Source organism: Phoxinus phoxinus, assembly GCF_949152265.1.
Source record: "Phoxinus phoxinus genome assembly, chromosome: 2".
NCBI classification, from domain to species: domain Eukaryota; kingdom Metazoa; phylum Chordata; class Actinopteri; order Cypriniformes; family Leuciscidae; genus Phoxinus; species Phoxinus phoxinus.
In genome coordinates, this window is record NC_136877.1 from 21,886,308 (window position 1) to 21,911,372 (window position 25,065).

The 25,065-nt window shown below is 38.8% G+C and overlaps 1 protein-coding gene across 1 annotated transcript; it reads left to right on the forward strand.

Annotated features, from left to right (window-relative positions):
* The first annotated feature begins 361 nt into the window (after positions 1-361).
* Positions 362-24,938, forward strand: ttc17 (tetratricopeptide repeat domain 17). Its single transcript, XM_079637596.1, has 25 exons — positions 362-617; positions 972-1,061; positions 1,197-1,366; positions 1,490-1,601; positions 1,692-1,823; positions 5,755-5,864; positions 6,014-6,161; positions 6,344-6,483; positions 8,383-8,543; positions 8,754-8,866; positions 9,146-9,292; positions 11,327-11,442; positions 11,704-11,854; positions 12,007-12,078; positions 14,640-14,864; positions 16,806-16,992; positions 17,656-17,787; positions 18,892-19,154; positions 19,240-19,390; positions 19,886-20,006; positions 20,110-20,269; positions 20,358-20,441; positions 21,351-21,470; positions 23,258-23,401; positions 23,503-24,938. Exons 1-25 carry the CDS (start codon positions 408-410, stop codon positions 23,632-23,634), a joined length of 3,591 nt encoding a protein of 1,196 aa, XP_079493722.1. The 5' UTR covers positions 362-407; the 3' UTR covers positions 23,635-24,938.
* The last annotated feature ends 127 nt before the right edge of the window (positions 24,939-25,065 follow it).

Here is a 25,065-nt window from a genome sequence, read left to right on the forward strand (position 1 = left end):
AACTTGTGTGTGTGTATATATATATATTTTTTTTTAATGTAAATTTACAAATATAACCCCCAACTCTGTATTTCTAATATGTGAAATTAGTGGGTAAATTAAAATGCTTCCAAAATGTGTATGGTTAATTTGTACATGCAATTATTTTTTTTTATTTTTATTTTTTCTAAAAACGTCTTAATTGGGTTATAAAATGTTATTGTACCAGGAATAAAATATAGACTGCATATAGTAGTTTGTAAAAGAGAAGCGTTTTACCTACATAAAATAACATTTGCCATGTTTATTTATTTGATTGTTATGATGACATATTCTAGAATTGTGAAAAAAATAAAAGCAGTTTGTGGAATGTTTAGGTCATGCGGAGAGGCGGAGTCACTCTGTAACCCGGAAGCAGATTGATGTGAATGACGCGAACCTTTAGGGTCGAATGGACAGACGGTAGAAATATGGCGGGTGTCAAGAGCAATAGCTTAGGCAATCATTCCAGTAATAAAATCTTCTGGAACCCGTCCGTCCAAGGACCGGCATTCATTTTTATCTGTGTACTGTTGGCCGAGCCCGGGCGAGCTACGACGCACTGGGTGGTGACGGAGGACGGCAAAATCCAACAGCAGGTAAGCAACTGTGTCGTGTTTAGTCACTCCATCGCTCTCTAGATCATATTTACAAGACAAGAAAGACGAGAGAGCCTCAAAAATCACTTTCTGATCTGATTGTTACCCACTAACACTGCTTTATACAGCTGTCAGGCAGATGCTTGCGTTGACAGCTGTTGTCTTCTGCTTATCATGATATCACAGCGCTCTCTTGTGTACTGATTCAACAATTCTGTTCAAATCATCAGCCTGATTTGGCTTCCTGATGTCATCTAACCTGTTACCTAATATCTATCAGATAGTGACTCTTGCTCTAAAGCATATGTGTGTATTGATTTTGCCTTTGCCTGTCACACGCTCTTTCGTTTTCAGGTGGACTCTCCTCTTAACTTGAAACATCCCCACCATTTAGTTCTTTTCATGCAACAAGAGACTCGTGTGAACTACCTCAAGAAATTAGAGGTGATGTTAAGCCTCACATTCAACATAGCCTAAAAGGATCTTTTATAATGTGCTGTGTCTTGAAGAAGACCGCTCTTATGCAAACACGCTTCCCTAAACTATTAGCCTGACCGTGAATTATTGTACATTTTGCAGAAGCAACTAGTTGCTCAGAAGATTCATATTGAAGAGAACGAGGACCGGGATACTGGTTTAGAGCAGCGGCATTACAAAGAAGATGCTGACTGTGTCACAGCTAAGGTTCCTCTGGGAGACTTGGATCTCTATGATGGGACTTTTATATCCATGGAAAGCAAAGACATAAAGTAAGTGTTTGCTTATGGAGGAAATGTGTTTCCTCAGGTTTTTTTTCTTTTTATGTACAGTCATGAACATTTCAGTCGTTGTTACCACATACGCCATTCCATTTATATTGTTGTGTTTTCTAGTCCAGAGGATTTTTTGGATCAGATGTCACCTCTACCTACAGACCTGGAAAAACCTGACTGCACAAAAATTCTCGATCTCCCTTACAGCATTCATGCATTTCAGCACCTCAGGGTGAGTGTTTTAATCAGCACCCTAACACATATCTTTCTTTTATTCTCTCACACCCTCATTGTTTTTGTCGCTCTGGTTTTTCTCTCTAAGGGTGTCCAAGAGAAGGTAAACCTAACATCACCCTTGCTTTCAAAGGATGACCCAATCTTTGCCTCCCTGCCTCTTAAGCTGGGGCAGAGTATAGATGAGGTTGGGCATCAGATACACCAGGCCCTACTAAAAGTAAGTTGATTTGCTTGATTTATATTCGTCTGGGTTCCACACTCATGGAAATCCTTGAAATGTTACAGTTATGATTTCTAAGCCTGGAAAAGTCTGGAATTTTTGGTCGCACTTTATATTCGGTGTCTTTAACTACTATCTACTAACATTGAAATTAATCATTTAAAGGGGTCATGACATGGTTTTTTTTATTTTATTATTATGTTCCCTTAGGTGCAAATATAGTATTACCATAGTTTTTTTTTACAAAAAACTTTTAAAATGTAGTGATTTATGACCTTTTCCCACCCTGTTTCTCATCCTCTGATTCAAACAGTCTGTTTTGGGGGTGTTTCCCCTTTAAGAGTTCAGTGTTAACGCCCACTGTTATGATTGGCTAACGTCAGTGCCTATGCATCAATTATTAACGCCCCCAGCCAGAACATTTGCGGATTCGGCGCAACTGTTTAATAGCGGGTGATGCATGCGAAGCGATGGCTCTTGCAATGATAAAACCTTATTGTTGTGGTGATCGTTCATTTTCCTCTGATTCCGGCTCAAACATAAACGAAGACTGGATCAGCCCGTGTCCACATGGAAAGTGAAACTATTTTGAATTAATAAAAAAAAATTAACCCGAGACACTTGAAAACGGATTATTGTTGCATAATTATCCTATAGCTTAATTTGCTAACAGTTTAACATTATTTAACTAATTCCAATGAAATGATAGGGTGTACCACGGACAAAAATGCACAGGCCATATTTGAAGATGCAGCATTGATAAAGGCAACATTTTTAATTTTATATCACATGTAGGCCTACTAGAAAAGCGACATATTTTCAAGATTCTCTTATACAAATGTGTTTATATTAGCCATGGTAAAAAGTAAGTTTGCGTCGTCGTTGTTGAGCCCAGAATATTCGGCACGGACGTATCTTTGAGCAACAGTTTTCTGGCAAAGCCAAGCATCATATTGGGATTTTTTCCTCAAAACAGTCATCCTTCAAATGTACAGAACACTGCCGTGACTGGGACGTCCGCAAAAAATAAAGTGCATCCATTTTTCCCTGACGACTGGATCTTTCAGCGTATTTAAAAAGTAGTTTAAAGTTTTAAATACATTACTTACAGTTTGCGTCGTCGATGTTGAGCCCAGAATAGTCGGCACGGACTTATATTTGAGCAACAGTTTTCTGGCAAAGCTCAAAACAGTCATCCTTCAAATGTACAGAACAAACGCTTAAACTAACACTGCCGTGACTGAGACGTCTGCAAAAAAATAAAGTGCATCCATTTTTCCCTGACTGGATCTTTCGCAGCGTATTCAAAGATGTTGTTTGTCCACAGCCAGGAACAGCACATCTGCGGCATCGTAATTTCCCTGTACACAGACCCACTCGCTGTCCGTCGACTGAACACTTGTGAGGCGCGCAGCGCGCGGGCGCGACAGTGATACGTAATGAGCGTAGTTGTCTTGCGCTTAAAGCGTAGTTGTCTTGTGCATGGAGGCGGTCATATGCAAACGCTGGTACGTCACTTCGTACCGTGACGTCACTTCTTACCATGGATCCAGAACGAGCTGTATTTAGAGCATGATTAAATAAATGATTCGTTTATAATGGGGAGGACGTCTTAAGCTATGAAACTTGCAGGACGTTTTAATGGTACAAAGACCTCTTATACACCAAAAGATCAAGGCAAATTTGGTTTCTCATGTCATGACCCCTTTAAATTGTGTACATACATGTTTTTTTTTAAAGAAAAAAAAATACCTGCATGTAATTACAGATGTAATTAATTTCTGTAAAAACATATATAGCGTAATTACACCCTTAAACGTACCCATACCACCAAACCTGTCCTTAACCTTACTCGTATCCCACCTCAATAGCAGCAAAAGTTTTTTGCAATACAATATGAACACAATAAGTACTTTTGTACTTCTTTTTTTATGTAAGTACATGGTAGTCAAGGACACCTAATATAAGTGTGACCAAATGTTCTATAGTGGCTGGAAATCTTTGTTGTTATGTTCTCCTCTAATGTAATATGATTATTCTTCTTAAGATGCAAGCAGCATTAATATGCGGGAATGAGGGAAGCAGCCTTTGTGACACAAAGCTAATAGTTTCTTTTGGCAGTGGTTCTCAACTGGTTTCGCCATGGGACCCACATTTTCCCATGGTCATTAAGCTGCGACCTAGATTTTTAGGAATTTATTTTAAACCAAGAAAATTTATTTCTCAAAAATGGTACACACACACGTTTGTTTTGCTATACTTGTGAGGACATTCCATTGGCTTAATGGTTTTTATACTGTAGTGTACAAACTGTATATTCTATCCCCTTACACTGCCCCTATCCCTAAACCTACCCATCACTGCAAACATTCTGCATTTTTAAATATTTTAATAAAACATTGTTTTTTGAGCTATTTGTCCTCATAAACCACGTTTAAGTTGTAATACCAGTGTAATACACATGTCATTATACAAATTTGTGTCCTCATAAATCACATAAACAAGAGCACACACACACACACACACACACACACACACACACACACACACACACACACACACACCGTAATTAGAATACACATAAATTGTAAGAGTATCACTAACACTGATAAAAAGAATTAGAAAACAGTATAATAAGGTCAGGCTATTAAATAGCAGTCACAAACTAGTTTATGTTGTGTAAGTATGTAAAGTTAGTAAGCCACCACAGTCATTAAAAATATAGAAAATAACAAAAATGTCAAATAAAGTGGTATTTTTGGTTAAGGTTACAGAAAATACAGTTACCATGGTACATACACCACACTAACATGAACTGTTTATGAAACACATGGACACTAATCTTGATGAATAGAATGAACATCATACCTGTATGCAAATCTTTCCCAGCTAGCTAACACACAACATACCAGTTATGTAATTTATTGGTAATTGTGTAAGTACACGGTTGCACGCTTATAATTTTATTCGCTCTTTATATATAGTGAAGTGATATACAGAAAGTTTAAAAAAAAAAATTATACAGGAAATAATTTTTTATTTATGTTATGAAAATAACATTAGAATAATGACATATAGCCTGACAACATATCATCTGACCTCAGATACTGAATCAGGACAATGCATTTTACGTAGGCACACTGCGTCTGACAGAAGAGTCAAGAGCTTTCATGCACATCTTTTAAAATAAAAGTCTTGCATCAGTGAAACATTTAGAATTACTTCTTTTGGGTGTGTGTGTTTTTGTTTCTTTGACTACACACCTTACTTCGCGCTTCTGTGATTAGAAAGTCGCTCTTCCAACCACATTAAATTATTAAATATTGGTACAATACTTTTTTAATGGACAGTATTAGGGTTTTTTGTTTATTTATATCGGTTTTGGTTAATATTGGATATTTAATTGTGCATTCTCAATTTCTCATATCCCTTATTTTTACATTTAACCAACTTACATTTTCATAAAGTTAATCTTTAATAACACCAATAATAATAATAATATCGTTAAATGTAATTTTTTAGCAGATCTCAAAATGAATACCCATTTTTATACTGTAAATTATATGGATGTGATGCTCTTGTAGTGTTTGAAATGATTGATTTATTTAGAAAAAATAGTAGAGCATTTGAATATCGGCCATTTATCAGCCTACTATTTGCTTTATTGAAGACATTAATAAAAAAAAATTGTTTTAACTTATTTATTCTTAGAACTGGTACCATAAATACAAATGTAAATCTAGGAAAATGTACTCCTAACTGGAGAAGTTATTGAAATGCATTAGTGGAAACTGGAATTTCTTAATTTTTCTCTATGATGCAGTTCCTCTGATTGCAGTCTTTTAAAGTTTCACAGATAACAGCAGAAGTCAGCTGAAATTGTCATCCCTGCAGATTAATGATGACCGTCTTTCTTTTCTTTTTCAAGAATTCCTCTTCATGGGTGCTTTATAACTTGGCCTCTTTCTACTGGCGGATAAAGAATGAACCCAGGCGAACTGTGGACTGTGTGGTCCGTGCCCTCCATTTTTCTCCAAGGTAACTGGAAATGACACATGGATACAAATGTATCGCGTGCATAGCATATCAACAGTGAGGTCTCTCGCCACCTACACAAAGAACTGCACAAGTTGTGTCATGTTGTTTTGCATAAATTTTAATGTATTTCCACTCTTTTGTTGTTGCAGGCAGCACAAAGACGTCGCTCTCGTCAATATGGCGAATGTACTTCACAGAGCACACTTCTCAGCTGACGCAGCCATCCTTGCCCATGCGGCTCTGGATCTCACCACCGATCTGCTAACCAGCCATTACACCCTGGGCAACATTTACGCTGTGAGTGCAGCGTTGTGAAGAAGAGGGATGGGTTCTTGAAAATTCATTTTAAAAATGTTTTTGAACTTCCTCATGGTGGACAGGAAATGGCAGTTTTGATTTAGTATCTGATTTCCGTGTTTTGTATCAAATGACACTCAGTTCCTTTTGCATCTCTCTCCTTCCTCCTGTGTCTCTGGTAGATGTTGGGGGAGTATAATCACTCGGTGCTGTGCTATGAGCAGGCCCTGCAGGCTCAGCCAGGCTTTGAACAGGCCCTGAGGAGGAAACATGCCGTCCTGTGTCAGCAGAAGCTGGAGCAGCGGCTTGAGGCTCAACACCGGTAACATTTGTTTTCTCATGGACTGTCACTCTTTTTCTTTGCAATCTCATTAGTAAAACCTTCCGAGTATGAAGTAGCCTTGTTACTGCTAATGAGTGGCTCCCCATACACTCTTGTTTATAATGAGGAATTGATTTTGGATCATTGCAGAGCCGTTCAACAGGGGATCCGTGACCTCTAAGGGTTGTACTGCAGGTCTCAAACCACTGATCTATATAAATGACTGGATTGATCATGACGTCATTAAAAAAAGAATCCACAGCGCTTCTGTACTGGTATTCCCCAGTATTCCTTTACATTCTATTGAATTAAAAAGAAATCATCTGATTTTAATGAGAAAACATTACCTAACGAATCAGCGCTTTTAAAGCTAAAGACTCCCTGTACATTCTAACAAAGCAAATGTCCTAAGCATTTAAAGTATATGTACAGTAGTATGTATGTATGTATTAAAGTATGTAACTTTTTCACTCTACATAAAATATGTTTGCAGATATTTAGGCTACGTTTACACGTGGACGGCTTTTTTCATAAACGGACATTTCACCCCTCTCCGTTTTTAAAAATAACATCGTGCACACCTGTCAGTTTTCAGAAAAGTGTTCGTTACACAAACCCGTGTATATGCCGTCTAGAGGATGCCAAACCTGTAGGTGACAGTGTAACGAGAAGCTCAAGCCCACGTTAGCAAATCAGAATCCCGAAATAGTCACATACTGTGACGTCGTTGCCTAAAACTCAGTTTTTCCCAGTTTACATGCAAACGTGCAAACGAAGTTTTCCAAAATCTCCACTCTGGCCGGAGAAAGAATAGTTTTCAGAGGATTATTTTCCGTTTGCGTGTAAAAGAAGGGCACAAACGAAGGGAAATGTCTCCGTTTTTCAAAATAACCATGTACATGTAAACGGGGCCTTAGAAAACACATACCGGTACTCGTTTCTCTGAACAACACTTCTACAGTCAGTTATTTTACTTTGAAATGTGCGCTCCGTGTTGGAATGTCTGTTTTTGTTTTGGCCTGTGTGATCTCGCCCACTGCCAGTTCACCCAATAGTATTTCGACACCCCGGGATGCCAGTTGGCAGGAAACACAGCATATTGCAGCCTTGGAGACAAACTGGGTCAGAGATTGTAGATTCTACCCAACCTAAAAAGCCTCGGTGTCCATCTAAAAATCTCTATGAACGAGAGCATATTAAATATTGTACGTCTCTTCGGCTTTCATTGTCAATTGCGCTCGTTCCTGTTGCATGTCCTCAAACTGGCAACACGCATGAGCACCAAGTCTGAGGAAGAGGGGGCGGGGGAAACAACGATCTCCGATATTTTTAATTTGGACTCTGGTCATTCTAACAGACTTTACCTCTAATTCCCAACTTTAATTTGCTTAAAGTAGGGAAATTTCCCTACTTATTTTAAAGTTACGTTCATTTTCATTACAGTAGCGCTTAGCGAATATCAGATCTGCTGAGGGACGAGCATGTATTTCAAAGCTGTAAAGATAATGACGTAAACATTGGTTACATGAATAATTAGCTCAACAATATATACAAATATATACAAATAACACTTAATTCATATGATTGAGCATAAAGTTACTTGTCTCTTGTAGACATTGTCTTACAAACTAAGAACCGGTTGTACATTTTTTTGTCTATTGACACAATATTTTTGTTTCTGTCAATTTTGGTAGTTACAACAAATAAACGGACTAAAATGACTACGGTTCTGCTGTTCTTGCATTCAAATTTCAACATTTGGAGTGATAATAAGTAACTTATCATTGTTCTCATGTTGATGACAAGGAAGGGAGCACAAATGAATTTGAGTTTGTGCTAAAAAAAAAAACACTGTGCAAGTGTGAAATGAACACGCATCTTCTTTCACTGTTTGTGCAGGTCTTTGCAACGCACCCTGAATGAACTGAAGGAGTACCAGAAGCAACACGATCATTACCTGCGGCAGCAGGAGATGCTGGACAAGCACAAGCTCATTCAGGAGGAGCAAATCCTGAGAAACATCATCCACGAGACCCAAATGGCTAAAGAAGCACAACTCGGTTAGACGGCATATCTTCACCTTTCAGTTCCATTCATACAGTTTCTGTTACGTAGACCCACAAACTCAAGGTCCTATATAAGATTGTGCAATATACTAACTGGATAAACAAGTTTCGCAAGCCAGCCAGATCTTGTTGACGCCAGATTTATTGTCTCTCCTTGTTGCTCGCATGAATGTGCATAAGAGGCATGTGATGTTTTTTTTCCAGGAAATCACCAAATGTGTCATATAGGCCAGCAGAAGTTCACCCTGCACTGCCCTTTTGATTTGCCTGTACGGTATCACCGTGGAGAAGTGTTCGAAAATGTCCACTACATTCAGGTGAGACTGAAAACATGTCACGATACTGATGTAATGTTGGTTGCAACTTCCGGTTCACGTGGACTTAAATAGTGAGCCTTAATATTAAGCAGTTTTTTTTACTCTTAAACAACACCACTGCACAGCTGTCTATTGCAGTGGTTCTAAACCTTTTTGGTATCTGATTAGCTGAAACGAACTTGTTTATACAATGTTTTATGAAAGCAATATCTCCTGCTTGTGCAATATTGCTTTAGATGTCAGTCATCTCATTCTCTGACATGTTGTGTGTGTTTGTAGTTCGGTGAGGAGGTGTCAATAGCCAACAGTGTTGCTCTGGTGTCCGAGTTGAGTGTGAATGAGAGTCACAGTCCTCAACAGTCCTACACTGTGTCCTTAGGACGGGAACCTGCAGCCCACTGGGACAAGGAGATCACCTCTACTGATGTAAGTTTGAATGAAAGATGAAAATTCTGTTAAATGGGTTTAAATATGGTCAAGAGCTGATAAGCACTCTTATGGTTAGTTTATTATATATATACAGTGCTTAGCATAAGTGAACACACCCATGCTAAAGTTGACTAAAAAGAGGAATAAAATAATCATCTTTTGGAAATTGATCTTAATGCCTTAATTTAAAAAATGAGTGAAACTCAAACCTTTAAGGACATTAATTTTCTTTGTGAATTAATAATGTATCGTAAATAAATATATGTTCTTCCTTAAAATACAGGGTGCATAAGTCAGGACACCCCTATGTTAAATTAGAGGCATAGAGGCAGGCAGATTTTTATTTTTAAAGGCCAGTTATTTCATGGATCCAGGATACTATGCATCCTGATAAGGTTCCCTTGGCCTTTGGAATTAAAATAGGCCCACATCGTCACATACCCTTCACCATACCTAGAGATTGGCATGGATTTATTTCAGTTAGCCTAATAGCTGGTTTGATTTGCATTGAGAGATGATCTTATGGAAAGTACCCCATGCCGATCTCTAGGCTCATTTATGCACGTGGGGAGCGAAGGCTAGCCCTTCTGGTCTGAACACACAGAAGACCTACAATAAACCAAAAACGTAATGTTGCCCATAATAGTTGCCCGTGATAGAAAGATGTGAGAACACAGTGCATCGCATTTCGCTGTATATGGATCACCGTAGCCACAGACCAAATTCCCCAGATCTCAATCCGAGCACCTGTGTGATGTGCTGGACCAACACATCTGATCAGTAGGAGCCCCACATAACTACTTGCTGGACTTAAAGGATCTGCTGCTAATGTATTGGTGTCAGATACCACAGGACACATTCAGAGGTCTCGTGGAGTCCATGCCTCACTGAATTAGAGCTGTTTTGGCAGCACAAGGGGTACTTGCACAATATTAGGCAGTTGGTTTAATACTGTGGCTGATCAGTGTATGTTAGAACACTATATAAAGGTGTGTTCACACTATGTTGGAGTTACTGTAATTACATTATTCTGACTTGTAAAAAGTCATACCCTCCTGGAACTCAAGATAACAAATTCAGAGAGCTCTGGAGAGATTTCAGAGTGTCACTTGACCATTGTAACGCCATGAGAGGACACTCAAAATTGTGGCAGGTTCAGCAGTAAAATGTAGTTCATTAGTTATCTCTGAATTTTTCTCTTTAACAATTCCAACAATTGGTAATGTCATATTAATGCAAGCATAATCTGATAAATGAACGAAAAACGAGTTGGATAATTAATTTCCTACTAAATAAGACAAATGAACAATAACATTTTAAGACATTTGCATAACTTTTATTTTTGTGTGTGGTTTTGCCTATTGATAACTTAAATTTCGCAAATTAATTTTGCCGTTAAAGGTAGGGTAGGTCAGAATTGTCTAAAAAAACTTTTATTCAAATTTGTTTAAACTGTCTTTATATACCAATACATAATTAAAATGCAAGTACTCTGAAATAGAGAGTATAAAAAACTGAGTGACTCTAGTGTATTTAATCTTCAATAAACACAGCTCATTAATTCCATTCACTCCCACCTAAAAACGGGTGCGCGACTGCGCGCACGTGGGCAGAGCCAATAATAGCGGCGGTAGTCATGGCGACGGAGAGTGACAGTCGCGCAAGCCAATCACGTGTTTCGTCCCGAATGGAATTAATGAGCTGTGTTTTTTGAAGATTAAATACACTATAGTCACTCAATTTTTATACTCTCTTTTTCAAAGTACTTACATTTTAATTATGTATTGGTATATAAAGACAGTTTAAGCCAATTTGAAAAAAAGTTCTTTAGACAATTCTTACCTACACAACCTTTAAATAATGTTGCCATAGAAACGCATAATTTCAATTCTGAGGAAGTAAAACTCAGAGTAGAAAGTCCAGGTTGTCATGTCATCTAGTAATTACTGTAACTGGTGTGAAAGCACCGTATGTCTGTACTGTCCTGTATATCGAGAGGTCACATTCTCTCTGGTTGTTGTGTGTGAACAGGAGAGTCAGACGGTGCTGTGGCCCAGGAGGTCTGACTGTGCACAACGATTCCCCACGATTCCTCCTGTGCACCTACTTCCCAGCTATTACCTGGTCCCTGAGTCCCGCAACTTTAAGTAAGACATGTGGAACTGTAACATGAACTCTTATGTTACATTTCATCAGTATAAACCACAAGATCTCACAGACACGATGTATAGTAGCATAACCTTTCCAGATGTTACATCATTTATTATAAATGATGAGTTATTATGATGCTATTTTAAGGGCAGAAAGCTTGAGAGTTTTGGCTGGATTTGGAATCTGGAAACCAGGTCTGGTGTATTTTTATTTCTCTGAATTGTATTCATCAATGAGCTTTTTATCGTTGTTACCAGGGCTCTGAACATCCTCTTGGACAGCAAAAGTCCTCCACCACCAGAAAAGACACCAGAGTGTTGCTTTAAAAGTCTTGTCACCGCTAGAGACCGGCTGGACTCTCTGGCCTGGGCATTGGAGAAGGAGCTGCCTGACCCACATGCTGTCGAGGTATGAGCCCGCTGTCAGTGTAAAAGAAGTTCTGTACCACACCCTTAGTTAAGCTGAGCTATTTGTGCAGGTAGATGAAGCAGTGGGATATTTGGTATGTAGGCGTGTTGTGTTTTCTTAGGTGAGTCATTCTGTGTGTGTGTTTTGTGCAGGTGCTGCTGAAGCGCAGTGGTGGGAGGAGTCTGGAGCAAACCGGAGCACTGATTGCTCAGGCTCTGGACAAGGTAAAAGAATCAAGGTTGCATATGGCTCATGTGTGCATTAGCAGTTGCACAATTTGCTTTATGTTGTTAATTGGAGACCAAATTACTCCATTGAAATGTAAATTAAAGATTAAAAAATGTTATGTGTAAAAAAGATGAGACCAATTCACCTTTGGCTAAGCCCCGCCCCCCTTAGTTACTGTTGCTACCTTCGACAACTTCATCTGGGCTCTGGTTTGGTATCAACATGGCTTATGCTGTGACAGCTCTTCCTGCTGAAATTTTATCAAACTTTTATAAAGCAGCAAATAAAGTGTCTGATAGAAGTAGGCAAAAGGGGCTGCAGTGTGCGTTCGAAGGCTATATTCAAGACATACGGGTGAAACGCAAGTAACAACAAGGCATCCAAATAACGTTAGAGGCAAAAGCATAACGGTCACAGTCAAAAAATGAACCACCGCATATCCTAATCGAGACGGAGGCTGGGACTAACAATATCAAAGAGCAACACTGTTCATGCAAACCTGGGTAGGTCTCTATACACTTCTATAATCGTTATTACAAAGCAAACGGACTACGCGAGTATAAAGTTGTATTTATTAGCAGCGTGTGCTTAGGGCAGAGAACCGAAATCATAACCTAAACCAGCATAAAACTGTCTAACTAGTATAACTTCACAGTAAGGTTAAAAGCAAAGATAGAGCACACAAAAGTGTGCTTGTTGATCCTTGAGGGGTTTCGCTGACTGAGGACGTCCACACAGTTTAATCCAAAACCGACACTTGTCAGTATTTTACTTCGGTTTTGGGAAGGGGAAAAAACGGACACCCCCCTCCAACCTCTCTGGGAAACGCGTATCTGTGTTACAAATGCCCCAGGCACAACGTTTAACCATATTTTTGATAAAACTACGACGGCAATAGCCTGCCAAGACCAAAAATATGAGACGCCTGCGTTGAAGTCAATGGAGCGCTGTGAAAAAGTTTCGGACCTCTGTGGGAGCTCGTTCTTGGCTGCGCTGTGATTGGCCAATCTACATTCTAGGGCGTGGCTTAGCCAAAGGCGAATTGGATGGACAGTGTGGAGCGGTACAGACAGAATTGAAGAATCAATCAATTCAAAATGAAAATGTAAAAGGTAATAGCAATATACCCTCATGTCTTTCCACACCCATATACCGGTACTGGTCATTTTGCTAAGGTTTTTTTTTTTCTATTCAATGAGAGTTCATAGTTACTATTGACTGTTCAGCTCATAAAAAGGACAAAAATAATCACAATAAAAGCACCATAAAATACGACTTGTGTCGCTGTAGTGTAAATAATATAAAGTATTCCGAAAACATGCAATAGATTTGCGTGAGGAACAAACCCAAATTATAGTCATTATTCACTGATAATCTCTTTTACAATCTATTATTTTATAATGTAATTTATTCCTGTGATGCAAAGCTGAATTACTCCAGTATTCAGTGTCACATGATCCTTCAGAAATCATTCTAATATGCTGATTTGCTGCTCAAGAAACATTTCAAACACTGTGTTGAAAACAGTTCTGCTTAATATTTTTGTGAAAACCGTGATGCTTCTTTTTCAGGATTCTTTAAATAATGGAAAGTTTAAATGAACAGGATTTATTTAAAATAAATTTTGTAACAATGTAAAAGACCACTTTTGATGACTTTAATGTATTTTTGCTGATAAAAGAATTAATTTATAAATAAATAAAAAATCTTATTGACCCCAACTTTTGATTGGTAGTATATGGTACACACAGGTGGTGAATGGTGCTTTTTAGTGCTAAATTGGCCTTTTAGGAACTGAACAGCACACGGTCTTGATAGGGAACATTTCTATGTGAAGAGTCTTTAAAAACATTTGTGTATGTGTGTTCCACTGAATAAATATTGGAACCTACTGCAGGTGAGTAAATAATGACAGACGTTTAATTTTTGATTGGATTCACATCTTAGAAATTGTTAGCTGCTTATAATTGGTTGTTGTATAACATCAGATTTTGTCTGTCTGCAGCATTTTTAAAATAGAAATAGAAATGTGACAGTAAAATCAAGAGCATTAAAGGAGAACTCCGGTCAATTTGAACATTGAGCTCAATTTTTAGTAAATTTGGAGTGCTGTCAATACAGAGAACAACGACAAAAATCGGTGTTGCCTACACTGTGTTATCCTCTTTTTAAAATTTGCACCCTATTGACTTGAATGGGGTCTAATTTTAAACCTGCTTTTATTTCTCTTATCATCCTTGATGTGTCATACAAGTGCCCAGCCATGTTAAGTGATTCCTTCAGAGTGAACACGGTGAATCTGACTGCAGTAGATGTGAAAGATATTAATAAAAATGATGTTATATCAGCCAGCGCACATACCTGTATTTAGTTCCTGTTTTCGGTCGAAGTCCAAAGTAGTCGATTGTCGAGTTCACGCGCGTGATCATAGGTAACTAAACCTATGCAAGTGAACTCGACAATCGACTACTTAAATTTACTAAAAATTGAGCTCAATGTTAAAATTGACCGGAGTTCTCCTTTAAAGAAGATCAAATGGAAAGTCTCTTTCTCTCAGATGAATGGACCGCTGTGGTTGATGCAGAACGAGGCAGGTCTTTTCTGGCGTGCTAAAGGAAATGGCTCACAAGCTTTGCTGTGTCTGCGTCAGGCGCTCCATTCTACCCCTCCTCAGCACAGAGACATGCCTCTGGTCAACACTGCCAACCTGCTGCTGCACTACGGCTTGCATGGAGAGGCTCATGATCTGCTGCAACAGGCCCTGCAGATCAACCGCTCTGAGGTACGTACTGACACTGACCTACAATGGAGACCGTTGAACACCACACCTGTTATAGTGCAGACTTTGACTTCAACCACCCACTTTACACTGTAGTGATTACATTACTAGATTGCAGTGTAGACCGCTTGTTGATTATCTTATTTTGACATGCCACCAAAGACTATAGATATACTAAGACGGTTCACTCAAATCACAATGAATGGAGGAAACGGCAACGTTCAATATGGCAGAATACACCGTCCATAATCTCCCATGTTTCCTATCCATCTCTGTACATCTTTGTTGGTGGCATTGTTTGTTAAAATGTACTTAAGTCTAGTTACGTCTTCTAGAGATGCACCGATTGATCGGCTGGTGACCGGAATTGGCCGATTTTCACGTGATCGGCCGGTCAGTATTACATATGCAGATTTAATTGCCGGTCAAATGCACTCAGGCACCGCATGATTAACATCGCGTAACATCAGCATCACACGTGCTCACGGAATGCACATGTAGGAAACCTTTTGAATTCACGCCGCAAGCATGAGCACCGCATATTTTTTTCGCCGTGCATGTTATCAATAAGTGCGTTCACACCGCGAGCAGGAGCAACGCGTGAGCCGTCGCGTGAGCAGCAGTGAAGCGGGGGATTCGGCACAGAGAGTCTATTTCAAAGTGAAATGAAAGTAAAAGCACACTTTTAGTTTTTTTTGATTTCACACAAAAAGTGCCCAAAATGCACATAATTTGCATGCCTAGCCTTTAACAAGAACTGGAGTAGGTTATGTCAGAAAAGAAAATTAATATTTATAGACACAAATATTTATAGAAAATTTACCCATTTAAACTTGTTTATTCAGTTTGGGTAAAAGTATATGGTGTTTTATAAAAGGAAAAACGAGTAAACTAGTCAAAATATAGCCCCTTTCTTTTAGTTTAATTTTAATTAACTTTTAATTTCCCACACGAGGAGTAATTTATATAGTTCTATTTTATAGCGATTATCTGTTCACAAAATGTTCTATCAAAGAAAAGATAGAAATAAATATTTGTGTGTGCTGTAAAGTGGTTAGAAAAAATGAAATTGGAATCGGCTAAAATCGGTATCGGCAGGTCAAACTCAATGAAAAATCTGAATCGGCCAAGAAAATTGTAATCGGTGCATCTCTAACGTTTAGTTACCGTAGTATCATCTACTAACTGTCATTGCTTGCGTTGATTTACAGTGTCACATGCCTGCACGTTGAGCGTGATGTTTCTCCAATGAGGGGGAGGAGGGGGCTACAGCACTTGTATTATTGCACTGATGTTGGCCATTACCGGTAGCTGTGAGCAGACAGTGTTGAGCAATGTAGTATTGGAGGAAACGGCGACCATAAATGTAAAGAGAAAAAGTACTTGTCAGATTTTCCTAACAAGCAACGTTATTTTTTTAAATAATGCTTTAAAAAAAAACATGACCCGTGAATTTTTTTTGTTTTATTCATAAAGTGAGTAGGGTATTCCTGCAATTCTTTCAGGACTGCAGTCCCAGGACAGCATTTCTCTAGGAACCTAATTTTAATTATTTATTTTTATGTATATTCAAATTTAGAATAGCTGCTCCCGCTGGCTCTTATGTTCGTGACTGTGCTTAGCTGCTTTTTGTAAGTGTGGCTAGTTGATTGTTAGCTTACCTGCGGACATGCAGATGTCACTTCAAACTTGAATTGAAATTTTTGTATTTTGATAAGTCAGAGGGCAATCATTTTTTTCATCATTTTCTTTGGAAAATAGATATCCCTATTATAAAGTTTTATAAATTAAACATTTTTAATGAAAGAAATTTGAATGTATGCTTTTTTTTCTTACTTGTGACTCTTTCAGTAGATGCCCCAACAAAAGTTTTATAAAAAAATATTATTTTCTCTCTCTCTCTCTCTCTCTCTCTCTCTCTCTCTCTCTTTCTCTCTCCACCAGCCTCACACCCTGTTAAGTCTGGTCAACGTTCACCTCTGTCAGGGTAACCTGTCTGGCGCTCTGGCAGTGTTTCGTCGGGCCCTGACTCTCACGGTTCACTGTCCCCAGTGTCGTGCCAGCCTGCCTCTAATGCGCTGTCTCCAGTTTTACCCCTTTCTTTACAATCTCCAGCACCAGGCCTGTCCATGTAAGTATCCTCCTATGTAAACCCATAGGACCCTCCCATCACTGATCCAAGAGTTTTCCCCCTGGACAGCTACCCCCCTTCACCTCCCTCCATCACTCACTCCTTCCTTCTCCCTGATGTTGCAACCTCAGCGGCAGAGCACTCGACACTCTTTTTATAGCCTAGGCACTGTAATCTTTGAGCCAATTTTAGACTCTTTACCGTTGCATCTTCTATTCTGGGTTTGCTCCATTCCCTTTCCTGCTCCCCTTTTCTCTTCTCCTCAGCATCCTGTGCTGCTCCCCTTCTCTAGCTCAGCTCTCTCTCCCCTGGCACTCATCTGAGCGAGAGACACTTTGAAATGGCGAAATCGTGTCCTCAATAATTCAGGGCACTGAAAATAGCACAGGCTTTATTTAGATGCCGCTGCGCTCTGCAGACAAAAATGAACTCATTGTCCTTTTCTCATTTGGGGGAACTCTGAGCTATTGATTTAGGGATTAATTTGGCAACCCCCTTCTGAACTAACACACTCGTTTATTCAACAGTCCAAATGATAAAAATGTGTCCAAGTGTCCTGTTTTTCTACCTTTTGTTACATTTTTATATAAATAATGCAGGTATATTGATTTGAATGCAAGTTAAGCAACGTGTGTCTGTGTGTGTGTGTGTGTGTGTGTGTAGCTGGCTCTGGCTGTGAGGCAGAGGAAGACTCTGAGCTGGAGGACTGGGACTCGGGCAGCAGCGGCAGACAGGAGGCCTGGGACACTGATGCCATGCCTGTGTCTCCTTTAGAAGACTCTCTCCTCTTTGAGAGTAAGATTAATAATGGAGCTTATGTGGCTTCTTTCTTTGTGTTTGATGTTCTCATAAGATGCAGTGGACTCCATCCAACAGTCTTGAGTCTGTAATTTAATATATAAAATATATATATATATATATATATATATATATATATATATATATATATATATATATATAATGTACATGCAATATATACTGTATGTATTTGACAAATTTTGATATTGGCATAACATTTTAAGTGCGTTTGTCACAAATGTATTTATTCCTTTAGTGACTTATGAATAGCAATGAATCTTAAATATCTCCTATTAATTTTTATGTTGTAGTATTTCCTTTTGGCATTGTTCAAAATCCTAAATCTCTCTTTCCAGGTTTACATTTATTGTGTAAATTATTGAGGTTAAATCGGTCCACTATCTAACGTCAATAGTGTAGCAATGTAAGAAGCACAACACACACGAAAAGTCATTTTCAAACCAAGCAGCTTTTTGTTTACATTTGCATAAATAACTGCATCTTTAGGGTCTTAAATTGGTTCTGTGCAGGAAAGGATAGTACCATAGTAAGCATACTATATCTGTGATTTTTATGTATTTCTCGACTCATTTTGATTATTTTATCAAAAACCAAGAGACTGCCTCAAGAGACTGCATTTCAAACAAAAAAAACAACAGATTCTATATTCCTTAAACTGCATTAAAACACATAGAAAATGCAAATATGGAACTCTGTGTAATAATTTTGCAATACAACAACTTACCCCATGCTTTATGGACATTTTACTCGAAATTCAATTTAAAAGTGTGAAAAAAAGTCTCTGGGATGGTAACTGTCCTGTCCTTGATAAATTAAACATGCACTTGTGTGAGGTCATGTGATACAGCTGTATAGCACACTACTATTTTAAAAATGTATAGTTGCATATTTTATACTGTTTCACTTACTATTTTTAAACAATAGCTGGCAGGACACATGGCGTACAGTAGTATTTTATTTCAAATAGCCATTATCACATTGATGATGTCAATCCACATGGAAATAAATGAATTCAATCATATGCAGTGTACTTCTTAACAACAGCTTTCCTCTTTACTTTTATTCTCTTGTCTTGTGCAGAGGTGGTGGTGGACAGTAACGGCTCAGGGGAGGCGAGTGGGCAGGAGAGGGGCCGAGAGCAAAAGGCCGAGGGGGTGGAGGAAGAGGAACAGGACTGGCGTCTGAGAGAAGAGCTGATAGGAGCGTTTGAGGGGGCTCTGGACATGAACGGGAAGACAGGAGACCTACGGGGCATCCGCGTGCTGAAAAACGACAGGGTCATGGGGGCGAGAGGGGGAGGACCCTGCTTCGGCAACTGTGAGGATGATGAGGGAGCTGAATGGGTACGTCTGTCTGTTGAAAAGTTCAGGAAAGTTTTGCATTCGATATCGAAGTGAATTTGACTCCTGTTCTTTTCTGTCTCTTCAGATAACATTCCAGGTGAAACGTGTGAAAAAGCCCAAAACTGATACCTCGGAGGGTTGGGTGGGAGATGGAGATGTTCGTCAGAGTGAACCAACCTCAAGCAACTCCATCCTTGAGATCAGTGGACCCACAATCCCCTCACCTGGACCCTCAGGTGCTGAGAATGAACTGAGAATGCTTTGACTAACAACACAGAGCAGTGCTATTGTAGTATTATTTAGATACAACTATAGTGTTTATTCATATTTTGAATATTCTTACTTATATTTGATATAATTATCAGTTTTATACTAATATTTTCTTTTTAATTGGAGTAATTTTGTTATTTTTTTTCCGTTTTATTTGTTTTGTTTTTAATATTTCTGTTTATTTTTATTTTTAGTACTTCAGCTTAAATTTCAGTTAGTTGTTTTAAAATATTTTTTGTTAACAAAAAACATTTTTTTTTCTTGATAAGATTAAAAAAAGATAAGAAAAAAAAATCTTAAAGCGTAAAGATTAAAAGTGTTGCCTTGGAAACTCGGAAAAGTTGGTTTCCAAGGCAGCACTTTTAATCTTTATGTTTTAAATGTAAGATTTTCATCTAATATTTATATTTTTTTAGTTGCAAAAGGTATTGAGACAACATTAATGTTTTGTGTTTTTATAGAGCGATGGAAGGACTACAGCAGCCTGGGTTGGCCCGGTCCTGAGGAATGTCAGCGCACACGTCGTGTGGACCTCACAACTGTGGCTAGTACCTGGTTGGCTGTGTCTGCCAAGAACATAGAGTAGGATATCATTCCTAGGGTCATTCTGTACTCTTAAAACACAATTGGGATGCTTTCATAGTTGGCTCTTTTCCACTAACATATGTTTCTGAACTCCGCACAGTATCACAGAGCATATAGATTTTGCCACTCCGCTTCAGGAACCTGCGGTGGAGCCGGTGTGCAATGCCAACCTCCCTGCCAGTATGCACACACTGGACCATCTGAGCGGTGTGGCCAACCGCGGAGGCATTCACTATACTGGAGAGAGTCAGCTCAGAGAGGTGCTGTTTACATCCGTGACTGATTCTGCTGATCTGAAAGCTTCTGATGTTTGTCTTGTCTTGTCTCACTCTTGTTCTTCTTTCACAGGTGTTGCAGAATCTGGGAAAAGATAAATTTCCCTCACTGTCTTTTGAACAAGTGGGAACACGTATTGCTAAGGTGTTGGAAAAGGTATGACACGGAGTGTTGTCTGCTATGGGAATGTAACCAAGTGCGGTCACATGCAAAACACATTTTGTGCGGTCACACAAAAGTTGCCTTCAGTTGGATTAAAACTATTTGTTTTTTTTATAATGTCATGTAAATGCTTTAGTCTGAATGATGTCTGAAAATATTTCTACCAGTCTGGGTTTTTGCACAGTATCAGACCTACACTGCCATTCAAAAGTTTGAGTTTGGTCAGATTTTGTAATATTTTGGTTACCAAGGCTGCATTTATTTAAAATCATGAAATATAATTACAATTTAAAACCGTTAAAATATATTTATATTATAAAACAAACTATTTAAAAATATATATTTTATCAATTTATTAATTTACTCCAGTCTTCAGTGTCACATGATCCTTCAGAAATCATTCTATTATGATGATTTGGTGCCCATGAAACACATTATTATTATTATTAATGTTGAAAACAGTGTTGTGATGCTTATTTATTTATTTTTGGAAATCGTTTTTTTTTTCAGGATTCTTTGATGAATAGAAAGTTCAAAAGAACAGGATTTATTCTACATTTAAATCTTTTGTAACATTATAAATACCTTTGCTCTTCAAAATTGAATTCTTTCAAAAAAAGAAAATCTTACTGACCCCAAACTTTTGACCAGTAGTATAGATAATGTGATAGTGCGACTTGGTTTTTATCCATCATGTATAATCGGTCAAAAATTGTCCTTACAAACACAGGACAGTAGCGCAACTGCAAAAAAACACTGTTGCCCGATTATAACTGTGCGTGTAAATATATTTCATGACTGTTTGTATTTCTAGCTGAGAACAACTCAATGGAAAGTTTATCAGTGAAAAAGAGTGATATATTTTGTTATATTTTGTGATCTGGTTGTTTGTATATCCATTAGAATCAGACGTCCTGGGTTCTGTCCAGCATGGCAGCATTGTACTGGAGGGTGAAAGGTCAGGGAAAGAGAGCCATCGACTGCCTCCGCCAGGCTCTCAACTACGCTCCTCACCAAATGAAGGTTCTGCTCGTTCACTTACTATTAAGGCCCCGACATACTTCAGGCGAAATCCAAGAATAAACTGGTGTGTCGTCATTTCGAACAATATCAGGCCAATACGAAGATCATTTGGTGTTTGTTTTGGGAGTTTGAAACCTCTTGCCAATAATAATAATAATAATTCATTACATTTATATAGCGCTTTTCTGGACACTCAAAGCGCTTTACATAGAAGGGGGGAATCTCCTCAACCACCACCAATGTGCAGCATCCACCTGGATGATGCGACGGCAGCCATATTGCGCCAGAACGCCCACCACACACCAGCTTACTGGTGGAGAGGAGACAGTGATGAAGCCAATTAGTATATATGGGGATGATTAGGAGGCCATGATGGACAGTGGCCACTGGGCAAATTTGGCCAGGAGGCCGGGGTTACACCCCTACTCTTTCGAAAGACATCCTGGGATTTTTAATGACCACAGAGAGTCAGGACCTCGGTTTAACGTCTCATCCGAAGGACGGCGCTCTTTGTCAGTATAGTGTCCCCGTCACTACACTGGGGTGTTAGGACCCACTCAGACCACAGGGTGAGCGCCCCCTGCTGGCCACACTAACACCTCTTCCAGCAGCAACCTGGTGTTCCCGTCTCCCATCCAAGTACTAACCAGGCTCAGCCCCGCTTAGCTTCAGTGGGAAACCAGTCTTGGGCTACAGGGTGATATGGCTGCTGGCTTGCCAAAGCAGACTTTCCAGAAAGGTTCGCTCTGACTGGTTAACACCTTCAATCTACCATTGGTCCATAGCGATTACGTAATGGGTAGGTGTGGTGTGGTTACGTAATGGCTCTGCGGTAGAGGTCTGCTACCCGTCCCAAGCCCGACAGGTCCCGAAGTTCAGCTTAATGTTTCATGAATAGCTTCGAGTTTGGGTTTGTAACCAGGAGAAACTAAGTATATTAAGGTTTGCATGCCGTGTGCTGTGTTGTGGGTGAAAGAGCATGGGAGCACATTTATATATAGGCTAATAATTTATATATTAACAAAACTTTTAAATGCATCATTATGCAATATTCTCCGCATGAAAGCCCCTTGACTGGCAGGGTTCAGTCTTAATGTAACAGTACTGGTCGGGTCGGGTCAAACGATCTAGGCTACGGGCCGTGTTCGGGCTTCAGTTTAAAGCCTGTGCAGACCTCTACTCTGTGGCTCCGCCTTCTGTGAAGTGGAAACATCCTGGTTCATATATTCTGTTGATCTGTTCAGTTTGTTGAGGTCAGACGTCCACGAGTAAAAACATGAGCACACTGGAGAGTTGCTTTATAGTAGGAATGGAAGTCGTAATTCTACTTGAAAGAGACCCTGACACTTTTTTCCATGTTTAATATTGTAAAGCTGCTTGATTTTAAGCAATCTATTGTATGTATGAAGTGTTCTATAAATAAATTTGACGTGACCTGGCGAGGGCTGAATTACGGAGCTTGTACAAATATATCTACATCGCTGCGATCAGATGCTTTCTAAACTGCTGTTTTCTTGCCGCTGTTATTTTTGTTGTGCGTTTTATTTTGTTATTGAGAGAAAAGCACGCAGCACATTTACATATTTATCTAAATGCTCTCTGCAGTGTGGGCAGCGTCGGGATGTTCGGTAACAGTATATCGCTGCAAAGGTATTTCAAAATTCTTTTTACACCCAAGTGAAGAACAAAAACAGAACTTCGCCGTGAGTATATCGGGGCCTTTGCGGTCTCAGAAAGTTCTTCTCCATTGGTTGGCTTGACAACAATATTTATTCCTGTTCTGTTAGGATGTGCCTCTCATCAGCCTTGCCAACATCTTCCAAAATGCGAGGCTATGGGAGGACGCCCTGACTGTGGCGCGCATGGCAGTGGAAATTGCTCCTCACTTTGTTGTTAATCATTTTACTCTGGCAAACGTCTATATAGCTATGGTCAGTGATTTATTTTGTTTTTTGAGACCTACTATTATTAATTATTTTATTGATGTTAAATGATGATGGTTTCTAATAATACTTAAATTATATCTTTATAGGAGGAGTTTGAGAAGGCCATGCATTGGTATGAGTCGACTCTAAAACTCCAGCCAGAATTTGGGCCAGCCAAAGACCGTCTGCGTACCATCCAGTGCTACCTCCTCTCCAAGAGGGACCGGCGAGCTCCCTGAGAACACACACACACACACACACACACACACACACACACACACACACACACACACATAACTTGAACATGCTCCTTAATCTTAGCTATCAGTGAGGAACAGAGTGTTTGTCTATTTGTTGTCTTAATTTCATACATATAAACCATACCATTACTGTCTATAAGGTTGGCTTTCAATTGAGCAATGAAAACGGTTTAATTTTTTTTCAGATATTTAAGAAAATTTTATGATGTGTTATGGATTAAGGGTTGTTTGATTTTTTTATTTTTTTTTATCGAAACATCCTGATATTTCTAAAAAGGGATATTTTTTTCTGGGGTTGAAATTCAGCGTGCCTGACATTGAATGTGCCGGACTCTATTTGAATGCTATGGTTTTTCTTTTATTGCAATAACAAATAATACAATGAATCTTTTAGTCCCACCATATCCATATGTCCCTCTCTCAGCAATAGCTGCTAGGTGTATAAAGGGTGTCTAAAAATGTTTTTCAGAATACAGATTGTTAAAAGAAACACTATAATCCTTTCTTTTACACGTCCATTTAGTTATTGTTAATGTTAACGGTTCAGGCCGTTCCATCTTGCTGTTATCTAGGCTTGTATGCTCGGAGGATTTCCTTGTATCTGCCATCAAAGCAGGCTGAAGCGTCTTGTACGCCCTCCTGTTGCTTTTCTTAGCTAAAAATATCCACTACTGCAAACATGTGGAGAGGAGAGTTTCCCCTGATCATTTACTGTACTGCTTTCAAACTACTGTTATAGCTGACTTGGAAAAAATCATTAACGTTCAGGCTGAAGACAGAGCCACTGGCAATATTTAAACTAAGCAAATGATCAATAACAATGTGGTTTGTGTTTTTAACAGCATATTTATTGTCGTTTTTTGAAAGGGACCTAAAATAAGGAGATTTTGCTCAAAGTTCTATAATACACTTCCAATCACTTTACTTTTCACAGCTGAGCTGTTGACTCTTACGTTATGAACTGTATTGTTCTATGTATAATAATTGGAAAGTCAAGATAAAAAAATGGTTTTGTCCATAGTCTATGTGAAAGCATACAAGTTAATCAAAAATTAAATTGGAAATGGACATGAGGTTTTTAAAGACATGTTTATGATTGTTTACTGATTAATGACCTAAATTAAACTTGAGTCACGTTCAGTACCAGAGAATATCATTCATACTAGTGTGTCTCTTGTAAAGCGTTTACCCCAACAACAACCTTGTGAATGGGTCACATTATAAACAATTACAGGTTTAAATTAATAAAAAGTGGTAGTTGGGATGCAGGATGGCTATGTTGTAAATAAGTTTTTGACTTTTTTAATATGAATGCCGGCTAATTTTAACATTGCCTGCAGAGGTCGAAGCTATACGTTTATGCTATCCCGAGTTTGACCACAAGGTGGCTGTGAAGCCTCATGACATTCA

Coding starts and splice junctions, on each gene's coding strand:
- ttc17 (XM_079637596.1), top strand. CDS start 408: ATGACGCGAACCTTTAGGGTCGAATGGACAGACGGTAGAAATATGGCG. Junction 1,824..5,754: donor TACACCAGGCCCTACTAAAA/GTAAGTTGATTT, acceptor TTCTTTTTCAAG/AATTCCTCTTCATGGGTGCT. Junction 19,391..19,885: donor CCCCTCACCTGGACCCTCAG/GTGCTGAGAATG, acceptor GTGTTTTTATAG/AGCGATGGAAGGACTACAGC.